The sequence below is a fragment of the Eurosta solidaginis genome, chromosome 1, assembly GCF_040869045.1.
Source record: "Eurosta solidaginis isolate ZX-2024a chromosome 1, ASM4086904v1, whole genome shotgun sequence".
Classification (NCBI taxonomy): domain Eukaryota; kingdom Metazoa; phylum Arthropoda; class Insecta; order Diptera; family Tephritidae; genus Eurosta; species Eurosta solidaginis.
Window position 1 is genome coordinate 59,098,275 of NC_090319.1, and position 26,320 is coordinate 59,124,594.

The 26,320-nt window shown below is 36.2% G+C and overlaps 1 protein-coding gene across 17 annotated transcripts in view; it reads right to left on the bottom strand.

Annotated features, from left to right (window-relative positions):
- The window catches only part of smash (smallish), a 483,421-nt gene that overhangs the window by 26,135 nt on the left and 430,966 nt on the right, over nucleotides 1-26,320 (bottom strand). For all 17 annotated transcript variants that reach the window (XM_067791824.1, XM_067791791.1, XM_067791784.1 and 14 more), the window contains one exon: nucleotides 19,165-20,427. In XM_067791824.1, the coding sequence (XP_067647925.1) occupies nucleotides 19,165-20,427 (1,263 nt within the window). The remainder of the gene's footprint in view (nucleotides 1-19,164; nucleotides 20,428-26,320) is intronic.

Genomic DNA, 26,320 nt, shown 5'->3' on the forward strand with positions numbered 1-26,320 from the left:
GGCGGGTCAAATTGTATGGGGGGAAAAAACTGCAGGTGCACATCCAGTTTCTGAATCTATGGGTCATACTGAGTAATATTGTCGATGGGACCATAAATGAATTTCGAGCCTCACTAATTTTGTTAGAAAATATTTTTTTTTAGAAATTTTTATTATTATTTTTATTAGAAAATATTTTGGGCTATTTAGAAATTGAATATGCAATATGCAGATGTAGGAAGTGCGGGTTGAAGGAGGAAACGATCGAGCACGTTTTGTGCTCTTGCCCTGCGTATGCCTGGCTAATACTCCAGCTATTAGGAGTGATACAGCTGACAGATCTAGAAACAGCAAGTGGCATAGGTACTAGAAAACTTCTAGTATTTGCCAAGAGGACGGAGTTATTTTATAACAGAGGTTCTTGTTTTTGATATGGTTTTTCAGTTTGGTCGTAAAATAAACTTCTAGTATGGACTCATGCAGTTTATATGATATCCTCATGCACCGGCCAGTTCAACCTAATCTAAAGACAATAGATGACCCCCGCGGTTAGGGGGGACACGCAGCAGGTGTGCTTGTCGTAACAGTCCACTAAAATACCAAATTGATTCAAGGTGTTGTGTAGCGCAACCCTTTCAAGGGGTTGCCAGCGTAATATAGCTTCTCCAACCCAAATGTCAACCTCACCTACCCGTGGCGAATCCTGTTTCTTTAACAGCCGAGGCTGTGGTGTGTTGTGTTACTCATGGATCTAGCGAGTGGGAGGGCGGTATGGTCTACAAGGTGATACGAAATCATTCCCGAGATGGTCGGGCTAGTACTTTAATGGTGCTTGTTACCGGAACATACCGCAGCTGCATCCTGCAAAGGACCATCAACATCGATGACACTCCCCACGGCCTTTGGGGAGTGTCCTTATCGACACAACAACAACAACAACAATAGCTGTGTGTTTTTTACATGTATATTAGAGCAGGTCGAATTATATGGATGGATTTTTTTTTCATCAGGCGTATAACAAAAACGTAATCTACATATGATTCTAAGAAAATATGTTGAAGACACCATAGCTGTAAGTTTCGAGTCCCCGACTTTTGCAAAATAGATATTTTATGAATGTAGGGTTTGGCCAACAAATCTTCATAACTTCTGCTATAATTATAGGAAAAATATCATATTGAGCTTACTTTAACGGTATTTTACGTACATTTCAGAATTTGTATTAATATCTATAATGTTTTTGAATTTTAGAATGCATCACGCTTAAGTTATCTAGTTAGCCTAGTATCAACTTTTAACTACTATATTATCATTTTTAACAAATTTCTTATGGAAAATTTTTTTCTCTACAGCTAAAATAAGTTCAGAATATTTCCAACAATTTTCATTCAGACAGTTTCAAGTAGTAAGCAAAAAAATAAAATTTTTATAATTTTAATGTAATTTATTTATTTAAAAAATTATTTGTTTACTTAGAATTGACCATCTTAACGTATTTTTCAAAATAAAAGTAATGTTATATTATTATTTTTTAAAATCTTTTTAAAAATTTTTTTATTTGCCTTCAAATCTTATAATTTATTAAATTTTGATGAGCTCAAGGCAGTTTAAAAAATTTGAAACACAGTTTAAATGGTTGTATTTCCAATTTTATTTGGTCGATATTTCGATCTCATTCTGAGATCATCTTCAGGAAACAATTGAATATGTTTTACTAAATGGTTGTATTTCTCGGTCGGTAAAACATATTCAATTGTTTCCTGAAGATGATCTCAGAATGAGATCGAAATATCGACCAAATAAAATTAGAAATACAACCATTTAAACTGTGTTTCAAATTTTTTAAACTGCCTTGAGCTCATCCAAATTTAATAAATTATTTTTTAAAATCTTTTTTGCTCTCTCTTAGAATCATCTGTAGATTACGTTGCTATACTCCTGATGAAAAAAAAATATTTGACCCGCTCTAATGTATATACATCTACAATTGCGCGTAAAAAACCCCTATCCTCACTTATATAATGTTTAGGAGACTCATCTAGCGGCAATTATTGAAGACTCCCGGTAATGGTAAATAACTCGCTACAAAACGGATTGTACTGCATAGCGGGGACACGCACGTCTGTTGGTTATAGTGCATAACCTATGGCTGAATCGGTTGCGATGAATAGTGGACCCACACTCTTTTTGGTGATATGAAACTTCTCGCTCTCTGAGAGCGCGTGAAAATGTGCATTTTTTATAACATTTTCCATAGACGCCATCATGCTCAGAATCAAATTTTGGGTATTTCCGAATAACTTTGGGGTATTTTACATGGTAAAGGTTTAATTTATGATTTTCACCGAAAATTTACTGAAGATTGTCAAATGGGATATCAAAAACTCGAATTTTTGTCTGGGTTACAAATCCGAAGAAAAAAATAACTCTTTTTCAGCCGTGGAAAATTTATCAGTGACAACACCTTTCATCGAAGGGCTGCACACGAAACAGTTTTTGGTAGCAACTTTCGATTGGTAAAAAAGTCAGATTCTTAGTCTTCGCATTGATGTAAATGGATGCATAAAGGCCATGGTTTTTGGAGCGTTGCGACATTCCATTTTTGACAGCTGAGATAAATTGTAGGTATACGTATAGGTTAACGCAACATGTTTAATTAATAGCCTTTTGCGGGCGACAATGCAGATACTTCACCAAGTGATCTAATTTCGTAATTTCTTATAAATTTTTTGCGTTTTTTATTGTTTGTGGATATACATATGTACATAAACGTTTTGGTCGCATAACAGTGAAAAAAGGGGCAAGCCGTTTATTGTTAAAAAAAAGCAACGCAATCGAAATATATTATTTCATATTTTTTCACTTATCTACCACAAATTAAATCTTTGCCTTTTTTATAAATTTTAATAAGTTTTTATCAGCTTACTTGCTGATTTATTTGAAAATAATGAAACCGAACGGATTTTTTGAAGTTTTTTTTTGCGATTTTAGGCAACTCTATAGCCATCTGATTTCAATACCCATTCTTGGAAACGAATGAACTTTTGCTTACAATCGAATGAACTTCAAGACCCATTCCTGGAAACGAATTGAGAGAGAATGAATGTTTCGTATCAGGTCATGAGTGATGCATACTGAAATTTAGCATTACTAATTTGCTGCGCAACAATTTCATAAGTGTAAATAAAGTTGAACACTTAGCAGTCCATATAAAGTTTAAGTGCATATGTATATACATAATACATTAATATGTTTTGAGCTTATGTTTTGCGTCATTAAACCAATCCACCTACCGAATTTCCTTAGCTTCACGGTATTTACTTTTGAATTATCTAATTTTTTCCATTTTTCAAAATTTTCGATATCGAAAAAGTGGGCGTGGTTTTCGTCCGATTTTGCCCATTTTCAAAACCAATCTATTCTGGGTCCAGATAAGCCCGTATACTGAATTTGGTGAAGATATTTCGATATTTGCTCAAGTTTTCGTGTTAACGGACGGACGGACATGGCTTAATCAAATTTTTTTTTCGATACTGATGATTTTGATATATTGAAGTCTATATCTATCTCGATTCAAACCAACCGTTCTCCAATCAAAGTTATAATACCATGTGTACAAGTACAGTTGGGTATAAAAAAAAACGCAACGCGAAAATCAGAATATAAAATGAAACAAAACAGAAAAAGGCGATGCTAATTAAATTAGCCAATAATTCGATGAAATTTTATTAGCTTTACTTGCTGGCAAAAATTAAAAATGAAAACTGTTTCATTAAAAAAAATTTCACCAGCTTACCATTGTTTTGCGATCCATCCATGCTAAAGAGAGACACGTTGTAAATTTTTATTTACAATAAGTTTCCGTATTTCGTTTATCGTTTGGCAATCTATAATTTTACACTGTTTTTATTATAATAGCAAGTATTGACATAAATCGAGGTAATCCAGATTTAACTATTTTTTATTACTATATAAAATTTTTACTATAAAAACAATCGTTTTTGTTAATAATAATTCACACCTTCCAAATCTACGAATAAATCACACAAATTTCAAATTGCAAATACATCAGCGACGGCAATTCGAAACCAACTAACTTGGTAAGAGAATAAATGAATTCATAGAACTGAACGACAAATTTTAGTAGGGCATTTAATGGGCATTTAGATAAAGCAAATTGCTGTTGACATATGACAAACAAATACAAAAACAACTAGCGACAGCAAAACATACATATTCAAGAAGTATATCTAACGATGAAGAATAATGAAATTAACAGTTGGTGAAAAGTCAACAAAAATAAGCGAAAACAAGTGCAAAAAGTTTTTACAAAATTACCCATACATGGCCAGTAGCGAACAGAAAAATAGCCGTGGAAATTTTTTATCAAATTTATTCAATTCTTTTTCCTTATTTTCTACGCTTGATGAAAACGTTTCTTTACATTTTGTACCTGGAACTATGCATAGCATAATCAAAAACGTTTTCGAAAAAAGTTTAAAATTTGAAAAAATTTTAAGAAAATTTCGAACTTCTTATTTGGATTTCTTTGAATTTTTTCCAATACGCAGTTTTATAGCCCAATCAATTTTAGTCTTACCAAAGAAAAGTTATAGGTGGCTCGAAATTCACACTGATTTTTGAAAATTTTTTTTTCCGAATAGTGTTTCAGATTTTCTTTCATGTAAAAAATGTTTGCGCATTATATGAAAGAAAATTCTGAAAAAAATTTGTTGTACACTGCACTCTCTAAAAAATTCAGTACATACCAAATAAAAAGTTTGAAATATTCGTAAAAAATTTTCGAACTATCGAATTTTTTCGAAAACTTTTTGAGGTTGGATTGCACAGTTTAAGCTAAAAAAATCGAAGGACTTTTCTCTTAGAATATCGCAAACAAAAAAGAATTAACAAAATTTGATAAAAGTTGTCACTGCTATTTTTCTGTTCGCTGGTGTATGTGAAAGTAAAAGCCAAACTACCCCTGCAAAAAATCATGTGAATAATCCTTAAAGAGAGTGATATGCGAATGATCTGTTATGTCTTCATTCGGGTATAATTGACCCCCTCTAGCCCTTTTTGGATGCAGTTGGGACTAGTCAGTTTGAAACTTATGTAGCCAATTTTAAGAAAAATTAAAAGAAAACTAAACAAAATGGGTAAAATAAAAAAAAAAAATTATGAAATTGAAACGATTTACTTCACAACTATCCGGTGCCGCATACCGAGCTCAATATACCAGTATCCCAGGTTTCATTATCACAGGATTTGGTTTTGTTATATTTTTCTACAACACCAATTTGACTATTTATTGAAAAGAAAAGGGACTAGTCTTCATATGTTCCCATATGGGTACGAAGGGGATTGGTCTATCGATCTCTTTCGGATATAAATGGGTACAATTAGTCCCTTCATAGGACATGCTCAAACAAAAGGGAACAGTTGAACACATACAAAGGGATCAAAACTGGCATTGGTCGCATACTCCTTTGCGTCTCGACCCGAACTCAGCCTAGACTAATCACATTTTTTGCGGGGACATTTATTTTTGTGTAGGTGTATGTGCGTTAAAAGCAAATGCGCTTTTAGGGTTACTCAAAAGGTTATTTATGTGTGTATGGTTTTGCACTATTTTTAATGCGCCCAAAAGTATGCTTTCAACAATGCCAAGCAACGTAGTACATGGCTATGTATGGCAATGATGTTTATGGCGACGTGTTTTACGCCTTAAAGTATGTTATGATTGCTAAACATATATTTTTGTTAAATCTATTTTTCTATTTAAGTGATATTGAAAATTTTTTTTCTATATTTTTTATAATTTCTTCTTTTACTTTTTCTTTATATACTGAGAGCCTTTTGTCTAATGCGTCTAGAGGTGGCATTAAATGGTCGTTACGGGTGAGTAAACGTAGGAACTAAGCAGGTTTCTCACATTACAAAGCTGACATTTGACGTTAGAAAAGAGTGAATAACAAAGAAAACGCATGTGAAAGTATGATAGGGTGTACGTTATTAACCATATCGGTTGTTTGGTAAGATGTGTTTACATTTTTTTTGCAGTTTAGAACTCAGAGGCATCCCTACGTGGCTTTTCCTAATGACTATGCCATAGCTAGGTTATTTTATTATGCCTAACGTGTTCTTTCGGTATGCTATTCATGGGAATTGCAACTGTACTTCGGTCATAGGTGCTCTGTACGGTTGTGAAATTTTTAAAGATACATAATTTAACTTTTCATATTTTTAGATATTTTGTTTCGACATAATTGGGTATGTGATATTTTAAGAGCAATTTTTTGAATAAGCACACTAGACCGGGTTGGACCCCATACAAAAAAAAAAGTTGCTAATTTTTAAAATTGATATGTCATTATTTTGGCCTTGAGAAGCTTCTCATTTCCGTTTAATGTCCTTTTAAGCTATGAAGTCGTTTTCACATGATTAGGTCAGCTAACAAAATTTTACCCCCCTAATGTATGTTTTTTCCTTACCGAACGAAAGTACTTGAAAATTCAAGAAAATGTTGCTTTGAAACCATATTACTAAATTAATAAACAAAGAAGTTATAGCACTTTCAATATTTATTGCAACTGTTATTCTACCTGATTGTTATTATACTTAGACCTGAAACTCATGATATTTTTGGAGGAAAAATTGCAGGGTTTGCATTGAAAAGTTAATAAAGATTTGCCAAATATCATGAATAGGGGAAGCCAAAGTAAATAAGTGAGTCAAACCAGTCGTTTCTTATTTATAATAATAACGCTATGCGACAAAATCAACTTTTTTTCTGGGAATTGGACAAACCCACTTTTTCGTTGAGATTGAGGCTTAAGTAAACAAAGTATTATCTGCGTTTTTCGAAGTTAGCCTCCAAAAAATAGATATCGGCTTATGAAGTTTGGTGTTCGAAATTCTACATTTTATTTTTTTGTTAACGCGTTCAGCAAATTGAACAAGTAAAAATGTGGGCGTGGTCCGCCCTTTTCCCTTATTAGAAGGGCTGGATTCTGTTTTTGAGAAATTTAGTATAACAGATATTATACGAGGTGAAAAGTCAGACTCTGACTTCTGAATACGACTTCTGACTTATTACTTTTCGCGTTTACTTTTTCAATTTGCTGAACCCGTTAACAAAAAAATAAAATTTCGGTTCGAAAAACGGAGATAGTACTTTGTTTACTTAAGCCTCAATCTCTACAAAAAAGTGGGTTTTGTCCAATACCCAGAAAAAAAGTTGATTTTGTCGCATAGTGTTCTTATTATAAATACGAAACGACAGGTTTGACTCACTTATTTACTTTGACTTCCCCTATTCATGATATTTGGCATATCTTTATTAACTTTTCAATGCAAACCCTGCAATTTTTCCTCCAAAAATATCATGAGTTTCAGGTCTAAGTATAATAAGAATCAGGTAAAATAACAGTTGCAATAAATATTGAAAGTGCTATAACTTCTTTGTTTATTATTTTAGAAATATGGTTTCAAAGCAACATTTTCTTGAATTTTCAAGTACTTTCGTTTGGTAAGGAAAAAAACATAGATTAGGGGGGGTAAAATTTTGTTAGCTGACCTAATCATGTGAAAACGACTTCATAGCTTAAAAGGACATTAAACGGAAATGAGAAGCTTCTCAAGGCCAAAATAATGACATATCAGTTTTAAAAATCGGACGTCAAATAACCAAGTTACTACGAAAAAACCTTTTTGGCTGTATTTCGAATGATCAAAAAAGATTAAAAAAAGTTTTTCCGAAACCCTCTCAACATAATCTTCAAATATAGGGGCGGACATTAGCAACTTTTTTTTTCGACCCAGTCTAAAGCACACAGTCAAAAAAAAATTTAAGTTATGGTTTTTGTAGCACCTAGAGGGAGCACTGTGGGTGATGCCACGCCCATATTCCAAAATTTATGTTTTGAGTCATAAAACCAATCTACCCACCAAATTTCAATAGCTTAGCGGTATTCGTTTTTGAATCATATCATTTTTTTCATTTTTCTAAATTTTCAATATCGAAAAAGTGGGCGTTTTTATAGTCCGAATTCGCTCATTTTCAATACCAATCTATTGGGTCCAAATAAGCCCGTATATGGTGAAGATATCTCAATATTTGCTCAAGTTATCTTGTTAACGGACGGACAAATGGATGGACGGACATTGCTTAATCAAATTTTTTTCAAAGTCAATAAACTCTGTGTGCAAAGCATGCTGAATATAAAAACTATTATACTCTGGTTATCCAATCGAAAAAATGTTCAAAGAAATGAATGGACACTTTTCTAAAGGTTTTCGGTTCTCTCAATCCGAACAGCGAATCATAGTTTTCAATTTGAATCTAGTTTTTAAGAAATCGTACGAAAGATATCCTTTTTGGCTGCATTTACTACGTTATTTCGACACGAAAGCTAATTTTCACAAAAATCTATATACCGACTGTTGAGTAGAATATCACCCTATCTCGGCTGTCGTTTAGAAAACGCCCTATCTCAGGAAACGTTTGAATAACACCCTATTGTTTCAAAAACGCGCTATTTCAAAATTCGGTTGAAGAACGCCCTATCTGTGCTCAAATTGAGCGTATTTTAACATTAGATGGGATGTTTAGGAAAGAATTTCTGAGATTTGACGTTTTTGAAACGAATTCTGAAATAGGGCGTTATTCAAACGTTTTCTGAGATTGGGCTTTTTCGAAACGGCCGCCGAGATAGGGTGATATTCCACTCAGCAGTCGATATACTATTTGAAGGCGATTTACCTCCGAGAAGATTGAGGCCGAGCTTCTCTTTGAAATTTGCGTTTGCTGCTTTTAATTTTCCCTATAAATTGGCGGGACGGGACCTAGGTATTTACGCCGACACCGAACAGCATCTGCAAGGCAGTTGAAGTTTCACTGAAACGCTTTTCATGGCAGAAATACACTTGGAGTGTTTACCAATTTGTTTTAGAGGGGTGACACCGATTTTTTTTTTCAATTTTGATGTAACTCTGCCCGGGAGTTGAACACGGGACCCTCGGTGTGGTAGGCGGAACGCGGCCTCTCATAAACGCTGTATAACTTTTCCTTATATTTACATATTTGATCGCTGCTAACAAAAGCAATATGTGTAGCATACTTTCAGACATACCTATTTATATTAGATTTGGAGTTTACCATCAGAGAGGGCAGTCGATATAGTTGCTTTTATCTTAAATACTTTGTTTTGTTAAATTAAAAACAATTATTAGGAACATACGTGGCTTACTGAATCCGCCTTAATGCAGTTACTGATCGTGCCTAAAAGTATACATCAAATTTGTGAAAAAATCTTGTATTAAGAAATTTGGCAATAATAGCCGTGTTTTTTTTACACGTAAACGTCTATACTCTTAAACTTTATATGGACTGCTAAGCATCTAACTTTAAATACACCTCTGAAACTGCTGCGCATAAAATGTGTACTACTAAATTTCAATACGCATAATCAGATGTTACTGAAATATGTGTTTTTGTTTCACCCTCTACACTAATTCTATGTATTCTATGTGTGTCCACAATGCGTCGCAACTGATTTAGCTATATGTTATACCCTATGGCCATCAGAGGGTTGTGTCTCCGCTTTTGGGTACACCCTGTGGCTGTAGCTAGTTATTTAACCACTGCCGCTAGATTGGTCTCCTAAGCATTATCTAAGCGAGGATAGGCGTTTTTTTCACCCGCAAACGTAAACGTATACGCGTGTATAAAAAAACACGGCTAATATCTCAAATCGTAAAGAGAGCCCTCTACAAAAATAAAACTACATTCTCAAGGAAAATAGTTGCACATTTAAATTTCATATATTTTTTTGTAATAAACAGAAGTTGTCGTGACAAAAAAGCGTAGTCAAAACGCTTTTTTTTTAGAATATTCAGGTACAAATATCCCGAAAGCCAGAACCAATTAAAAAAATTCTGACACCGGATTCAGATTCAACTTTCTGCAGGTCTTTAGAAAAGTCTAGGCTCGTGAAAAAGGCATCGGCGTGTGTAATTTGTTGACACTGCGGGTTTAAAGTGAGACGATGGTAAGGACTTGGAAGCCCCTTAAATATATTTATCTTTCTTTTATTTAATTAAAAAAAATGCGTCTATGAAAAAATTACAATTACAATATTACTTATACAAACCTTACTTTTACAAATTTGGTTATATTAAGGGCCACCCTATGGTGAATATACATATGGTATACAAAAAAACAAAACAAAGTAAGCGGAATTTGTATGTTGACAACTAAACATTTCAGGGCATGCAAAAAGGCGCAACAAAGCGAGCAGCGAAATTTATACAAAACAAGTGCAAATAACAAAATATATAAATGCAAAAAGGGACTAAATCGAATAACAACTAATAGGCCAAAAAAATTACATATTTAAACTAGTAGAAAAAAGAAGAATATTTCATTGAAACACATAAACATGACTTGAACTAACAAACACAAACAAAGACACAGGGACACAAAAACACAAACAAATGAACGAATATATAGCACGGCGGCCAATAAATGATGCTCTTCTTCTTACCTTTGGCATTGCACAAAAGCTTTTGTTGACAGAGATTATGCAAACTTAACTACTTGATTGCGATAGTTGAGATGAGACGAGCAACCGAATTTGTTTACCAAATTTTATTAAATTTTTTTCGATCTTTTTTTTGTTAAATTAATAAATCTTTTTTTTAAGCAGCAGAAGAATGCAGCGTAGCAATGCATAGAGCATGAAAAAGTACGATAGCAGAACGCGTTTAGATTTAGATGATATCAAACAAATTTTAATTTTTTATTTATTTTTTCCACAATTCATAAGCGTTGCATAGAGAATAAATGTTTTTAAATTTATTTTTTTTTTTAATTTTTTGTAGCATACATTTTGGCGTTTAACAAACGAACATACGAGCGAACGAGCACATTATGCGCAGGCATGTAAAGAGAGATACAAGAAATAGTACATATGTTTGTATGTATGGTAAATATGTATACATATGGCAAGTTAAATGCAATTAATTAGACTACAAATACAATTGATTATTATGCATACATACATACGTACATGTAATACACTAAACATACACAATAAGGCAATACGTAAACATGTATATGTGTATATGCAGCGTTGGGCACTATACGTATACAAAAAAAAAATATATATGTTTTCTTCGTAACCAAGGAAACTTCGCAAATGCATCAATTTCACATTCGATTATGCAAGGTTTACAAAGAATTTACGAACTTTGCGAGTTTAAGTGAGTTGAGTTGCTCTAGTATATTCGAAGATGTGTGATATTTTTATGAATAACACTGGGCAACATCTTCTGGGGTCAGCATAACTGCAATTCAAGATAAAAGACCCAGATCCATACAGATAATTTTTAGTTAAATGTTTGAGATATGAGCATTTGAAAGCGTTCAAATGCATATTAGAGACACATACAGCAGCTAACAAAAAAATAGCGCTTGCCATTTTTTTTTATCAAATCCCGTAAATTTCGTTCTTTTCTCTTTTATTTTCGATATTTTAAGAAAAAACTTTTCTGAAATTAGTAACTGAAACTATGCAAATAAATTACAAAAACGTTTCCGGAAAAAATCTAAAACTTGCAAAAAAATTTCCGAAAATTTCAAATTTCGTATTTAGATTTCTCTGAATTTTTTAGAGCATGTAGCTTTGTATCCCAATCAAATTTAGTCTAACAAGGCATAAGTTATAGATATCGTAAAATACGCATAAGTTTTTTACAATTTTTTATTTCGAACTGTACTTATAAGAATAATCGAACTATAACTTGTACTTCTGCAGTTCTGAAAACTGCAATTAAAAAGTTTGAAATTTTACGAAACTCATGGAATTTTTTTCTATGAATATCGAAAATGAAAAAAGAGGAATTTAATTGACCAAGTTTGATAAAAATTGCCACTCCTGCTTGTCTGTTCGCTGCTGTACATATATTTGTTAATTAAGCCCCTTACACCTATGTGCATATAAATAGTAGCGAGGATTTTCTAAAAACTCGCCCTGGATTTTTGAATATATTTTTCGGTAGTCTTTGTAGTTAGTTTTTTTTCCATACAAAAGGGATACACACACTCCCTGTAACATCAAAAATTGTGAAGTGTGGGCCGCTCACCACAAACACGGCAGTAGTGGAGCCGGGAAGTTATATAAGGCGAATAACGGTATTTTGAGGGCAGTTTCTGTGGCTATCTTTGGATCTATTGTTGAATTTAATGCACTTAGTATAATTCAGAAAGTTCAGCTTGTTTAACTTGTTCGCGAGCTGACCAATAATTTTTTTCCCGTTGAAAGCAGTTTCAGTTGTTTAGCGGCGCCCGAGCACGCACACTGAGAATATGCTTTGGGGTTTAAAGTATACCAAGGCACGTGTGCTTACCGGGTGTGAGAACTTAGTAAGTAGGCAGCAGCTGAACGTGCTAGCTAGTTTGCCTATGGCTGGCATCACATGAATCAAAGAGCTGAATATTGGGCAAGAAAACATTATCCGCCGGATGAATAACGTGAGATGGAAATCAGCTATGTTGAAGCGTAAAAAAAGACTATGTACTAACTAAACTAAATCAGCTGATATATATAACGTCGATGGCAATTGTTGCTAGGTTACCATTATTATACTCAGAAGACTTTCAAAAAATATATAAATCCTTAAACGCAGGAAATTTCTCTTTTTCAACAAAAAAAAAAAAAAAATCAGGGTATGTAGGTGAACACCGAATAGTTTTCCGAATCTCTACCAAGCTCTCGAGTGCACCACTGATTTAAACAAAGAAAAGAATATGCTCCTCAAAGTATGACCAAGCTCTCGAGTGCACCACTGATTTAAACAAAGAAAAGAATATGCTCCTCAAAGTATGCAATCAATTTTATTCTGAACAGTGGAAAATTGAAGCATGTAAAAAATTTACTGGGCAAGTCAAACCAAATATAAATAGTAAATTTAATGTCAACACGAGGGTAGAAAGCTCTCGTTTTCTTATTATTTACTTATATGGCCGCCTGGGTACTTCAGTACGTTTTTCCATGAGTTCAGAAAAATTTCGGAAACCTATTACTTCATGGATAATGAACATTATATTGAGGCTTCAACTTGTTTCATTGTAAATTCAAATTATTTCGCCCCCAGACATTGTCGCTGGAGTGAATTTACGCAAACGCGTATATTATTCGATGTTTGTATTTTTTTACCTTTTAAGTAGGGGTTCTTATGAGTTGAATTCTCTTGAGTTGGCTAATCTTATTACCTGTATATCAGCGGAAAGACTATAAAATTGCCGTGATGTAGTTGCAGATGCCTCTTCTCAGAGCCTCAATCTACACGGAACTTTATTTTAGGACCTATTCACCACATAATATTTCAATTGGCGCCCGAGTAGGAAACAGGAAGCTGCATGAAGGCTAGAGATGTGGTTGTACCGATTTGTCATACGAAAACTAGCACTTTAAAAGTTCTATAAATTGAAATTCGGTGCAAAAATATTTGAAGCTGCTACTGTACGCATAGTACGTCGATATGAAGTGACTTAAGTTATCTCTGGATAGAAAAAGAGGATTGACGAAGAAAGTGAGGTGCCCAAAGAACCCAAACACATAACGGATATAAAAACTCTAAGGGACCAAGGAATCAAATTAGTAAAAAGATCATAAGACATTTTTTTAGCGACCATTTAGGTACATACAGGATGAAAAAACGGAAGTTAGAAAGAAAGTGCTAGGTCTACGAATATTTCAGGAAACCCGAATGGGCACAATGTGAGACAGTCTAGAAGAGATATAGGTTGTGGTTTTATTTTAGACAAAATATAAGACTGTTGAAGACTGGAACACTCTTAGCTTCCACTGGGATCTTATAACACTAACGGCCGCTTTCATCATCTCCAGTTAAGTTAGAGCTTATCAATCCTTCGGATAGCTGTATTTGACGTTTTGGTTTTCAACAACAAAGAGTGACCAACGCAGAGTCACCACCACCAGTTAAATCGAAAATTGTGAATATTTTTCAGTACAATCTAATCTATTGCGAATACATAAAAATCAACAAAACAGCGGACTTTTGTTTACACCCTTTCCTTGCACCTAACTGACAGCTCACGGTAAGCATCGTGAAAACGTGATATTCCATAACCGTGAGGTGTGCGGATTTAAGGTATTTTTAGCTTAATTAAAGCTCCGACGTTCTTCCAAAACTTGGAAACAAATACGTACCTAAGACCAGATTACTGAGTCAACAATTAAAGCTATGCTTTTACCAAAGCAAGACTCTAGCTTGGACAAGCTCAAGCTTTAAGCATAGCAAAAGCTTAGTACACCTCAAAGCTTTTGAAATTGAAAGTTTGAGAGGCACCAATGTAGAATATGAAACAAACAAAATACTGTTAAATACGTAAATGAGAGCATGACAATGCAGTGTAAAAACGAGGGTGGGCGAAAATCTTTATATGTATGACTAAATGTTTTGTATGAAATGTATGTGAAGATGAAGAAAAGTATTTGACGAAATAAAAGAAAAACTTTTAAGGCGTTTAGAAAAATAATATAATGAAAACGTTTATTTATTTTTTTTTTTTTCAGCGACTTTTACATACATTTTATTTTTTATTCTTTCGAAGGAAGAGTGTTACAAAGAAAAAAAAAACAAAAGCTTTTAACAGAAAAAAATAATTTAAAAAGTTAAATTTTACAAAACATTTTTAGAGAATTTGTTTGAAAAATTCATGAGTATTTAACACAAAACAAATAGATTTCAGAGATTCGAAAAATCTCTGGTGTAAAAGCTTACCATTTTTTTTGCAGCATATTACGTATTATAATTAAGTAGCGAAATGTTTAATGACACACCCACAGAAATAATATACAAAAAATAGCAGTAAATGAGCAGGGTAACCCTAAACGAGAAAAACTAAAGCTCGATTGCACGCTTTGTTGTTTGAGAGAACAATTTAGTGCAGGTACCACGGAGAGTGTGATTGATTGAACGCAAGATAGCGCATTTTACATTGAAAATGTGACGTCATCCAAGAGTTAAGATTTGAAAAGACAAGAAAGGGTTTGAATCCACACTCACGTTGAAGTGCTTTTAAAAAAAGTTGAATGCTCTGTAGTGATATGAAAGAAGTCTGTCAGCAATTTGCTTAACGCTCGTAAACAAGGGTTGGTAAAATTTGGTTTTGAGACAAACCTGTTTCGGCGTTGTGCCATCATCAGCAAATTTGACAAGGGATGACGGAAAATCGTTCCAAGGGCTGGGTAAAGATTGGGAAGAAGTTTTTGACAATGGAAATATTGAGAAATTTTTGGTAGTAAACTATTGAGCTTTTAAATAAAACCTCTTCTGGACGAGGTGCGTAAGAACGTTGAATTCAGTTTCCGAAAGTAGTTTAGGAGATCTGTATTTACTACTAATGGGATCTGAATGTATATAAAACTATAATTTTTTTAGAATTAAAAGAATTTGCAAAATCTAGGTTGAAGAGAAACTTAGTCATGGATTATAAGTACACAATGAAAATAACTTTAAAACTAATGCTATTGATCAGAATTCGAACTTTAAACAAATCTCAGTAAAGCAGACACAAGAACGTTCTAACAATCTCATTAGATATAGCACACCAAAGTTCTAAGTAGCATCGTTGCCCCCTCTCTCTTTACCAAATAAAAAATACAAGATATCCACTTATCTCACTTTCTACTTGCCCCCAGTATCACTAGAGCCACCACTCACGCTAGAACCGGTCTCTAGCGTCAGTTTATTCAACTCATCATCCAACATTTCATTGATCTCCTCTACCAAAGCCTGTTCGCTGGTGCCCCCTTGCACTATCTCATCGGTGGTGAAGGTTTTTGTAATCTCAATATTAACAGGCGCCGGTGTCTTGGGTAGAGGTGGTGGCATCGTTTCCACCGTTGTATCGTCAGTAGGTATATAAAATTTAGAATTATCAACACTAATGATTTCATCCGTTTTGAGTGTATACTTTTCAGCTGAGGGTGCTGTTGACACCGCCCTAGGTGTTATCGCCGCTTTTGGCGCATCTTCCACCACTGACGACGATGCATGATCATCCCCTAGTCCGAAATTTCTACGCAAGAAATCAAATATGTTTTTAGTCTTTTTTGTATTCGTTTGCGTTCCCCCTACCTTCTTGCTTGCTTTCGGTGTTGCCGGTGGTGATGTTGGTGGTGTTGGTGGTGTTGGTGGTGTTGTAGTGGTTACTTTAATTTGCGTTTCCACAACATGCAAACGCCCTATTACCATATTTTCATCCACCGATTCTGGTGTAGGTGGGCCATCTGTGCTATTCAGCTGTGCAAGTACAGGCTTACCCTGCTGATCGGCTTGATTCATAGAATCTGAACCGCTGATACAGCATGGTATAGGTTTAGGTATTTTGGACTTGCGTTGTAGAAGCGGAGTGCCAGTGCTTTTTGTGGGTACATTTGCAGGTAACGCAGACTTCATTTGACTACTATGTAGACGCTCTTCGGCAATGATACGTTCGCAGGTATCTATCAAAGCACGAGAGTGTGCAGCACGCGTAGCCATTATCGGAGAGTTCGGTTTAGAGTTGGGACGTGGGGTATTGGATTTTGTATTATTTGTGGGAAAGAAGCTTATAGTAGAGGTGCACTTGGTAGGTGTATTCGGTGGATTATTAGTAGTAATGGACGTGTTTGCGGCACTAACTTTATTTGGCGGTTTCGAATTCAGTCCATCACACCGACGCACTTGTTCAGCGGTAACTTCATCATAACCCGTTAATGGCACTTGATCAAAGGGTGGCAGTTTGTTTATGTCAATTTTTTGACAAACTTTTTCCTCCACTGTATGCTGACGCTGTGTTTGTGGCGGTTTAGAGTTAGACACATTCACCGCTACCGTCTCTTTCCCGGACGCATCACATTCACTCACCTTACCCGCGCTAATATCCTTGTAGTATGTACAAGGTGGACGCTTATTAGGTGGTAAATCATTAATATTCATTTTATCACAAGGTGACTCAGCAACAGGCTTTTGACGTGTGGGCAGAAAAGAGTTTGTATGTTCAAACGAATCTAAGAAATTGCTGCACAATGTCACATCTGTTGGCGAGAGTGGAGTTCGCGGTGAGTGCGGCGATGCAGGTGGTGTTGTTAGCTTAAAGAGTGTAGAGGCATTTGGCTTGCATGCTACAAGCGTCGGCATCTCTGATGGTTCGCTAATAAGTGGTGTTAGCGAGTCATTTGGCTCGAGCGGATCACCAGTTGGGCGCACTGCCGGTGCTGTGGGTTTATTTGGCAACACTGGTGCTTGGCGCGCTAGAGGTAGCGGCTTTAAAGTTGCGCGTTGCAGCTCTTGGCTCTTATCGGCCACCATTACCGGGGGCGTATGTACGAGTGCGGTAATTTCAAAGGGTCCTGTATTAGTGCTACAATCACTAGACATTGTTGAAGTATCGGAAATAATAGAAAGTTTTTTCAAGTCAACTGCATCGGTTGTCAAATCTATGGAAGATGTTGACGATGCCGTCATGTTAGCTAACTCTACTGCTATTTGCGTATGAGTTTGTTGCTCTGGTCCCTTGTTTGTTATTGTTGGCTGCGTGAACTCTTTAGCTGTTGCAGCATTTTTGTTGGTTATGGGCGCGCTCGGCGAATTTCTCTTTGCTGGCGTGGGTGATTGTGGTGGCGTTTGTTGTGGTATACGACTGCGTGGCAATGGCTTCGGTCCCGGCAATGGTGGTGCGACCGTTTTACCATCTTGTGAGAAGCAACTAGAAAGCGCTTTGACAGTATTGGGTTTCGGTAGCTCATCTAGATTCAAAATTGTTATTGGTGGTGCGCACATAACTACTTCTGTGTGTTGTTGTTGCTGCAGCTCTCGCTGTTGTTGTTGTTGCGGCGTATGTGGCAAGCCAGCTGTCATATTGAGTACACGTTGTTGTGTTTCATGTGAAGGTTCACTGACTGCTTGCACGCTTGGCATTGATTCCGCCGCCTCCGCCACCACATTTTCTGTTGTTGTTTGTGACATTTGATTAGATGAAGTTGGCAACACATCAGCGGTTGCAGGTAATGCGGTCACTGTAGCGAGATAACGTTGTTGTTTTTGTTGTTGCTTAGGTAACCCAACACCATTGCCATGCATAGCATTCATGGGTGATGGCGAACGAGGCAACAATGGTGATGTTGGTGGTGTTGTTGCACCACTTAAATGTGGCACATATGATTTTCTTGCACTCAGCGTTGGTGTCGGCGGTTTACCGATTGGAGTTGTTGTGCTGCTCATATTCTTTGAATTAAAAATCTCTACACGTCCATTGATGCTGAACGGATTGTTATTGGCAGATGCAGCGGTGCCGCTGGTGGGTTTACGCGCGGGTGGTGGACTGTTAACGGGACTTTTCATACTAAAAATATAACGTGTCGACTTGGGTGACATGGGTGGTTTGCCGATTGGGTTAATGGCACGCGGAATCATTGACAAGCCACCGTTAGATAAAATAACGCTTGGGGAAGATCGTGGTGGGGGTGTGGGTGCGCGCGTTGCAGCTGAGGCAGATGAGGGTTTTGGTGGTATTGCAATAGGAGAAGTATCGTGTTGTTGTGTGTAGGGCAAAGGAGAAGATGAGGGCAAAGGAGAGGGTGTCATAGCGGAAGATTGAAAGATTTGTGTGCTTATAGGATTGTTATATTGTGGTGTCTGTGCGCGCACAATATCTGCACCACTTTGACTTAGCAAAGGCTTTGGTAAAAGTGGCGGCGCGTTTGGATTTATTGTGCGCGTTTTAGGTATAGCACCAGTGTTTGAGGGTTGCAACTCGATTTCTTTAACCTCCTGCTCTTGCGCCTCGTCGAGTTCAATATCACTTTTGAAGGTCTCTTTGAACATGCGTAGTAAATTGCGCGCGTGCACCATTTCGTTTGACGGTTTTCTTTGTAAACTAGAAGTTGAAGCAATGTTTAAAGTATTTTTTCCCAACACCTCCTGCTCAGTTTGTGTAAGAATTTGTTTATCATCATTATTAGCTACTTTGTCACCAATACAACTAATACTACGACTACTACTATTTATATCAATTCTATTATCCTCCTTTTCAAAGCTAGTACTACTTTTAACACTACTTATAGAGGAGTTGGGTTGAAGCATAGTTTTGTTTGGGTTAGTAGAACTTACACTAAATTCCATTTCGCATGGTTGTTCGTTAGTTGTTTTTGTTGCTGTGTTTGCCGCAGCTGCTGCTAGATCATTAGCGATGGCATTTACAGCGCTCGTAGAAAGCTCATCGAACTCTGCCTCGATTTGATTGACCGCATTGGCTGCTTCGGTTAGCTGCTGCTCTTCGAGTGCTAGCGCTGCTATGGCCGCATTGAGTTGCTGTTCCTGCTCGGAGATGCCAGTATCCGTCTCGCCATCAGCGGTATGGATGCCACTATCATCGCGATCGACTTCCTCTTCGGGTGCATCAATTTTAACCACCACCGGTTCTTGTGTGCTCGTCGTTGCTTCTAGTGGCGTAGGTGTATTCACTTCAATCGCTTTATTTTTTGTTTGTTCAACTTGCTCTCTTTTCTCATGTTCTATTTGTTTCTTGTGTTGCTCTTCTTCATTTTTCATTATCTCCAGCTGACGTGCATCAACTAGCGCCACAGGCGCCTTCTTTATCTCCTCTTTGGTTACAGCATTTTGTAAACTAGACAAACGTTCCTTCAATGGTGGCACTGGCATATCAACTAATTTAGAGCCTCCGTTACCACCGTTTATTGAATTGACTAAATTCTGTTGTTGTTCGAGACTTTGCATACGCGAACGTACGCTCGTTATATCACCCGACAAACGTTTCACTTCACGCTTGAGCGTCGAATCTCGAACCTCACCATTACCGTTGGCACTTTCATCTAGCTTAAAACGATCACGTAGCGTTACACGTGGTACTACATGGTTGCCGGTGCCGGCGCCGATATTACCCAGTGACTTTGGTTCTGTATTTGTATTATGATTTTCGAAAATTTCTTTACGTTTCGAAATATCAATTTTTGGTACATCAACTTTTTTCTCTAACCCCTCTTGACTATCACTGGGTGAGGTTACTTCGAAACCCATGAGACGATCTTCAATTTTACTACCACGTCGTGTGGGATATGTATCATTGTTGGTAGTGTTGTTGCACTCTGTTATAGTTTCTTTTGAGGAGTTTGTTTTAGAATTTGTTTTGTTTTTGTAATTTGCTAAAACACTTCCGCCACTTGCGCGTGAGACGCGCTGTTTGTAATCTTGTATGGCGCCTTCGTAGGTATATTCGCAAGGATCGGGCGAGCTGCCAGGCGCAGTGCTAGATGAGGTATCATAGCCGGGTGAAGAGATGTATTCGCGTGCAGGTAAGCTGCTGGGTTTTTGGTTGTTCTCATGTATGGCTTTGTCAAGTTCGGCGTTGTCGCTCTGCGGATGAAGAGAAGAGAAATAAATGTTTAGTGGTTTATAAAAGATATAAGTTTAACATAACCTAAGTTAAGCAAAACTATGAATTGTTAAAAATCTAGACTTGGGATTGCAAAATATCTAGGAACTTTTAAAATTATAATTTAAATTCATTTAGCATACGTCCTAATGTCCTAACGTCAAGTCACACAGTGAAACTTTAAGGTAATTTTTCTGGCGTATTTGTTACAGAACCTTGCGAAGGCGCAACAGTTGTACGAAACCTCATCATATACTCTTTGAACGAAAGCCTGGAGACATAAAACTGTAGTTCATACTTATTCAGCCATGAACTAAATCAGTCAGTTTAAGGAACACGAGATAAGGTAGTCATAGTGCAAGAGATAAGGTAGTCATAGCGCGAACAGTACAAACAACAAGACAAAAAAGAACAAACGAAAAATGGCATTAAGAATAAGAGCAGCGAAAATAACAACAGTGCCAAAATAAATGATAAGAGCAAAAACCATCTAAACAACACCAACAACAAGATCAATAATAATAAAGGGAGGAACAGCAGCAAAAGAATAACGAAAACATCCGACTACATAACACAACTACAATATAATATCAGAAGAAAAGAACAGTGAAAATGATTAAATCAACGGAACAACACGAATAACACCTAAAAACTGAAAAAAAAAACAAAACAAGTATAACAATAAAGAAAAAGAACAAATTTATATCAAAATAAAGTACAAAATAAAAAGAACAAGAACAACAAGAAAAATGAAACACGACAAATAAAAAAACATAAACTTAAGCAGCAATGAAACAACAAGAGAAACAGCTAAAAAAAGGGAAAAAGAACAATAATAAAATTTAAACAGGAGAACAACAAGAGCAACAAAGGAAATCTGAAGCGATAATAGCGTTTGGTAAACAGAAAGCTTTGCGAAAATTTCTTATTAGAATCCAGCTCGGTAGTTTATCAAGTGTTTTTCGGTACCAATTCAGTTCACGGTAAAAAACTTAAGTTTATTTTTTAAACCTAGCAAAGTTTACTGCTGATTACTTCCTTTATATTAGGTCGGTTGAATGTTTGTCCGCTTTTCATACATCTTGCAATCGATTTTTAAATCTTGCAATCGATTTTTAAGTAACTTCTAATTGAGCTACAAACGTGAAACTTTACACATAGGTTAGAACACCGTTACAATGCAACAAAAGGAAAAAATCCGTTAGGTGGCGCACTGATCGAAATAGTTAGATAAGAATTTGAAAATTTTCAAACCAGCTTTTAAGTAACTTCTCGATGAGCTAGAGACTGAAATTTTAAACTTAATTCAGAGGTCGATGACAACCGATGACACGATACAAAAAGATTCGCTAGAGGCGCACGGTATGAGATATTTAGAAAATTCGTACGAAACGGAGGGAATTTTGGGATTGATTTTTATTTAAGTTCTCATTGAGCTACAACTGCAAAACTTCACAGATAGCATAAGACGCGAGAAAATTTAAGAAAAGGAGAAAAAAATTCGGTTAGGTGGCGCACGGATCGAAAAAATTAGATAATAATTTGGAAATTTCAAACCGGGTTTTAAGTAACTTCTCGATGAGCTAGGGGTTAAAAATTTAGAGCTTAATTCGGAGGTCGATGAAGCTGATGACACAATACAAAAAGTTTCGCTAGGGGGCGCACGGGCTGAGATATTTAGAAAAATCAAATGGAACGGAGGGAACTTTGGTATTGATTTTTATGTAAGTTCTCATTAAGCTACAAGCGTAAAACTTAACAGATAGGTTAAGACACCGAGAAAATGTAAGAAAAGGAGAAAATAAAAATAAAATAAAAAAATTTTAAGCACTTCCTTTATATAAATGGACAAAAATCAGCGAAAAATGTCTCCTTATATAAAGAAATATTGTTGCTTAACTTTGATTTTGAAATTTTGACATAGAAATTGCAAAAATATTTATGAGAAGTAAAAATGTAAAGGTGGAGCGCAATTGATTGACTATTGATGTCTTCTTTCCTACCAACTTTCCAATCCAAGTAATAATGCGCTCCACTTTTATATTTTTACTTCTCATAAATATTTTTGCATTTTCTATGTCAAAATTTAAAAATCAAAGTTTAGCAAGAATATGTCTTTATATAAGGAGACATTTTTCGGTGATTTTTGTCCATTTATATAAAGGAAGTGCTTAAAATTTTTTTATTTTATTATTATTTTTATACTAATTTTCCAATAAACAGTTTTAAGTTGCTTTTAAGATATCAAGGGGTCTGTTTTAGTCCAGACACTTGAAAAATATATTTTTTTTACTTCGAAAAAATAATAAAATTAAAACCAAAAAGTTTTGCCTTTAAACTTTTTTGGTCAATATTATAAACCATTAGAAGCTAAATCCAATTTTTAGTATTTTTAGGTTTAAATTTTGTATCCGAAATTTGAAAAATATTATTTCCAATGAGTGATTTGAATTATTAATTGAGGATTCATTTTAAACTTTAGACCGATGGGTGGTCCATATTCTCGTTATTACCTAAACGCTTTAATATATGCATATGAATTTAAACCAAAAAGTTTTCACTGCAGATTTTGTGGTTTAAAATATGGTCCTCTTTTGGTCTAAAATTTAAGCTGCAGTGTTTTAATTCTAGTTTTCGAAGGTTTCAAATATAAACTCAAGTGTTTGTTTTAATATTTTTTGTTTCATATTTAAACAATTAAGATTTAAATCTAAGCCGAAATGTTTGAATGGAAATTTTTACCAAATTTAAAACAAAATACTTCAATTCAAAACCGTTCCTATGAGCTGGTTTCTTTGTAAACTTTGCAAAGTCTACATTTAAAACCAAAACAAGTTTGGTCATATATGTAGACCAAAAGTTTAAAATTTAAACCAAAATTTTCAACCTTAGGTTAGGTTAGGTTGAACTAACCGGTCCATGAGGACCTCACATAGACTGATTGAGTCCGTAGTGTTACCAGAAGTTTGTTTTAACGACCAAACTGAAAAACCCTGTCAAAAACCAGGACCTATGTTATAAAATAACTCCGTCCTCTTGGCAAATACTAGAAGCTTCCTAGGACTTAAGCCACTTGCTGCTTCTAGATCTGACAGCTGTATCAGTCCTAATAGCTGGAGTCTTAGCCTGGCAAGTGCAGGGCACGAGCACAGAACGTGCTCGATTGTTTCCTCCTCCAACCCGCACTTCCTACATCTGCTATCACTGGCCAAGCCTAATTTAAAGGCATGTGACGCCAGAAGGCAGTGTCCAGTCAGTATACCCATCATGAGTATACAGTCCTCTCTTTTTAATGATAGAAGCAACTTTGTAAATCTAAGGTTGTAAGACCTACACATAATCTTCGACACTTTACAGCCCGCGCTTGAACCCACACCTTTCCCGCTTGGTCGATCATGTGCACCCCTCGCCTTCGCTTAATCTCGCCCAGTCTGATTGGGACGTCTACGGAGCAAGCTTCAAGGGATGCGCCCTTTTTAGCTAGTTCGTCCGCTTTTTCATTCCCATCTATTCCATATGCCCTGGGATCCAATATAGATGTATGCTTCTCCCTGTCCCGATTCTCTCCAGAGACTGCTTACACTGTAACAGGTATTTAGATGCTTTGCTATGCGAGATTATTGCCTTAACTGCTGCTTGACTGTCAATATAAAAGTTAACACGGTTGTAGCTTAGGCTATTCTATTCCAGGGTTTCTACTGCTTTGGTTACGGCTAATATTTCCACTTGAAAAACGCTACAGTAATCCGGCAGCCTGTAGGATATTCTTATTTCCGGATCAGCACAGTATACCGCAGGCCCTACTCCTTCCACTACTTTGGAACCATCTGTGTACACATGTATCGCCTCGTCCGCCATTTGCGCACTTTGCACCAACCGTCCACCTCTATTGTGGCCTTAAGATCTCCCTCGAAGCGCAGATAGGGAATCAGGTAGTCTGTTCGTCTTGTGATTGATGACGCTATACTACTATGGCCATATGGTCGGCGCTTAAGCTGCTCCGAGGCACTGAGCTTGGTTGCTGTTGTTAATGCTTTGTTCTTTGCTAACAGGTCTGCAGGTGGCATGTGCAGAATGGCATACAGTGCAGCTGTCGGGGTTGTTTTCAGGGCTCCCGTAATGCTAAGCATCGATAGTCTGCATACCCCCTCTAATTTTTTGAGGTATGTTGTTTTTTGTGTGGCTTTCCACTAAACAAGAACTCCATAGTATAGAATAGGGCTTACAATCGCTGTAAAAACCCAATGAGAAAGAGAGGGCGATAAGCCCCACGTACACCACAGCATTCTTTTACATGTATGAGTGCCGCTGAGGCCTTCTTGACCCTCTCCTCCACATTGAGCTTCCATGACAGCTCACTGTCTAGGATGATTCCTAGATATTTTGTGCAAGGTTTCTCCTGTAAGGTCACCCCTCCTAACTTAGGCCTGGTCCAATTTGGGACCTTGTACCTCTTTGTAAACAAGACCATATCCGTCTTCTCGGCATTGACTATCAACCCGATATTAGATGCCCAGGTATGAATATCCCGAAGCGCCCGATCCATCAAAGAGCTAATCGTTGGAAGGCACTTTCCACTTATGACAACTGCAACGTCCTCATCGAATCGCCTGAGCATTTGGTTGATGACCAGCGTCCACAGCAGAGGTGATAGCACCCCTCCCTGCGGCGTGCCCCTGTCCACTGATTTCGTGGCCTCGTACAATCCCCATTGTGATGCAATCTTTCTGCAATTTAACATGCAGCCGATCCATTTGATTAAGGCAGGACTTTATGTACACATCTATCATCTACACCACGCGCCATTATTTGGCTTTCTTGCCGTGAGTTTACCGTTTTTTTTTTTTTTTTGATTATATGGCAATAATTTTGGTTTGTAAATATTCATGGAATAGTTTGTTATTAAAAAGCGGGGGTGCCCTTTTGCTCAGTTTATGAAAACTTGTTTAAAATATTTTCAAAGCAATTTTTAATTCCAACAAATCGACCATCGCAGGACTGAGGGTTTAAATCTCACTTTCGGTGGAAAAGGCTTTGAAGAGATTAACAAGGTATAGTCGAAACAGCTATCAAGTTATAGTCAAAGCAGCTATCGCCTTGTCCATCATGATGTTGCGTTAAATCCATTTTCCCCAAAAGATTTAATACATTATTCTTGAATTGGTTTGAGGATATTTTTCATACAAACTTAGTATCAATCTAGGTTAGTTACGGATGGCTTTAAAACTCATGTTCAGACTAAATTTGGTTCTTTTTCAGACTCTTTAGCCAAAATTTTTAATATTTTCGGTATCACTTCAGAGGTATGTATGTTTTGAATGATCTGAGGGTCAACTAACAAAAATTTTTGCGATTTCCTCGTATTAATTTTGCGATAATTGGAGCACAGCTTCTAAACAACTTAGGGATTATTTTGCCTTGGTTTCGAGACTATTTCTGCATAACTTCAGAACTATGATGGAGATGGTTTCAGAATCTACTTAGTATAACTTAAAGAATTCCACGGCCTTATCTTGGGACAAATTAAGAGTTGCTTTGGGATAGTTTTCAATTTACGTATGTCGTAGTTATCTTTGGAACCACATGTGTTTTAATTTTAAATTATTTGTTGTACAATTTCAGCATATCTTCAGGCTTTTCCAAGGGTTACTATTTCCAGAACACATAAAGGATTTCAGATTTGTGTTGAAATTGTTTGAGAAAACTTTTCGTCATTATTTCAAGATAATTAAACAAAAATTTTTGGGAAATTTTCGAGAGCTTTTCAATTTTATTCTAAAGCAATTACATGTGAGCAGGCGTATTGTTAGTTAGTTAGAGCAGCTGTTTTAAAGATATGCGTTTTGAGGCAACTCTTGCTCCATCTCTTCGCTA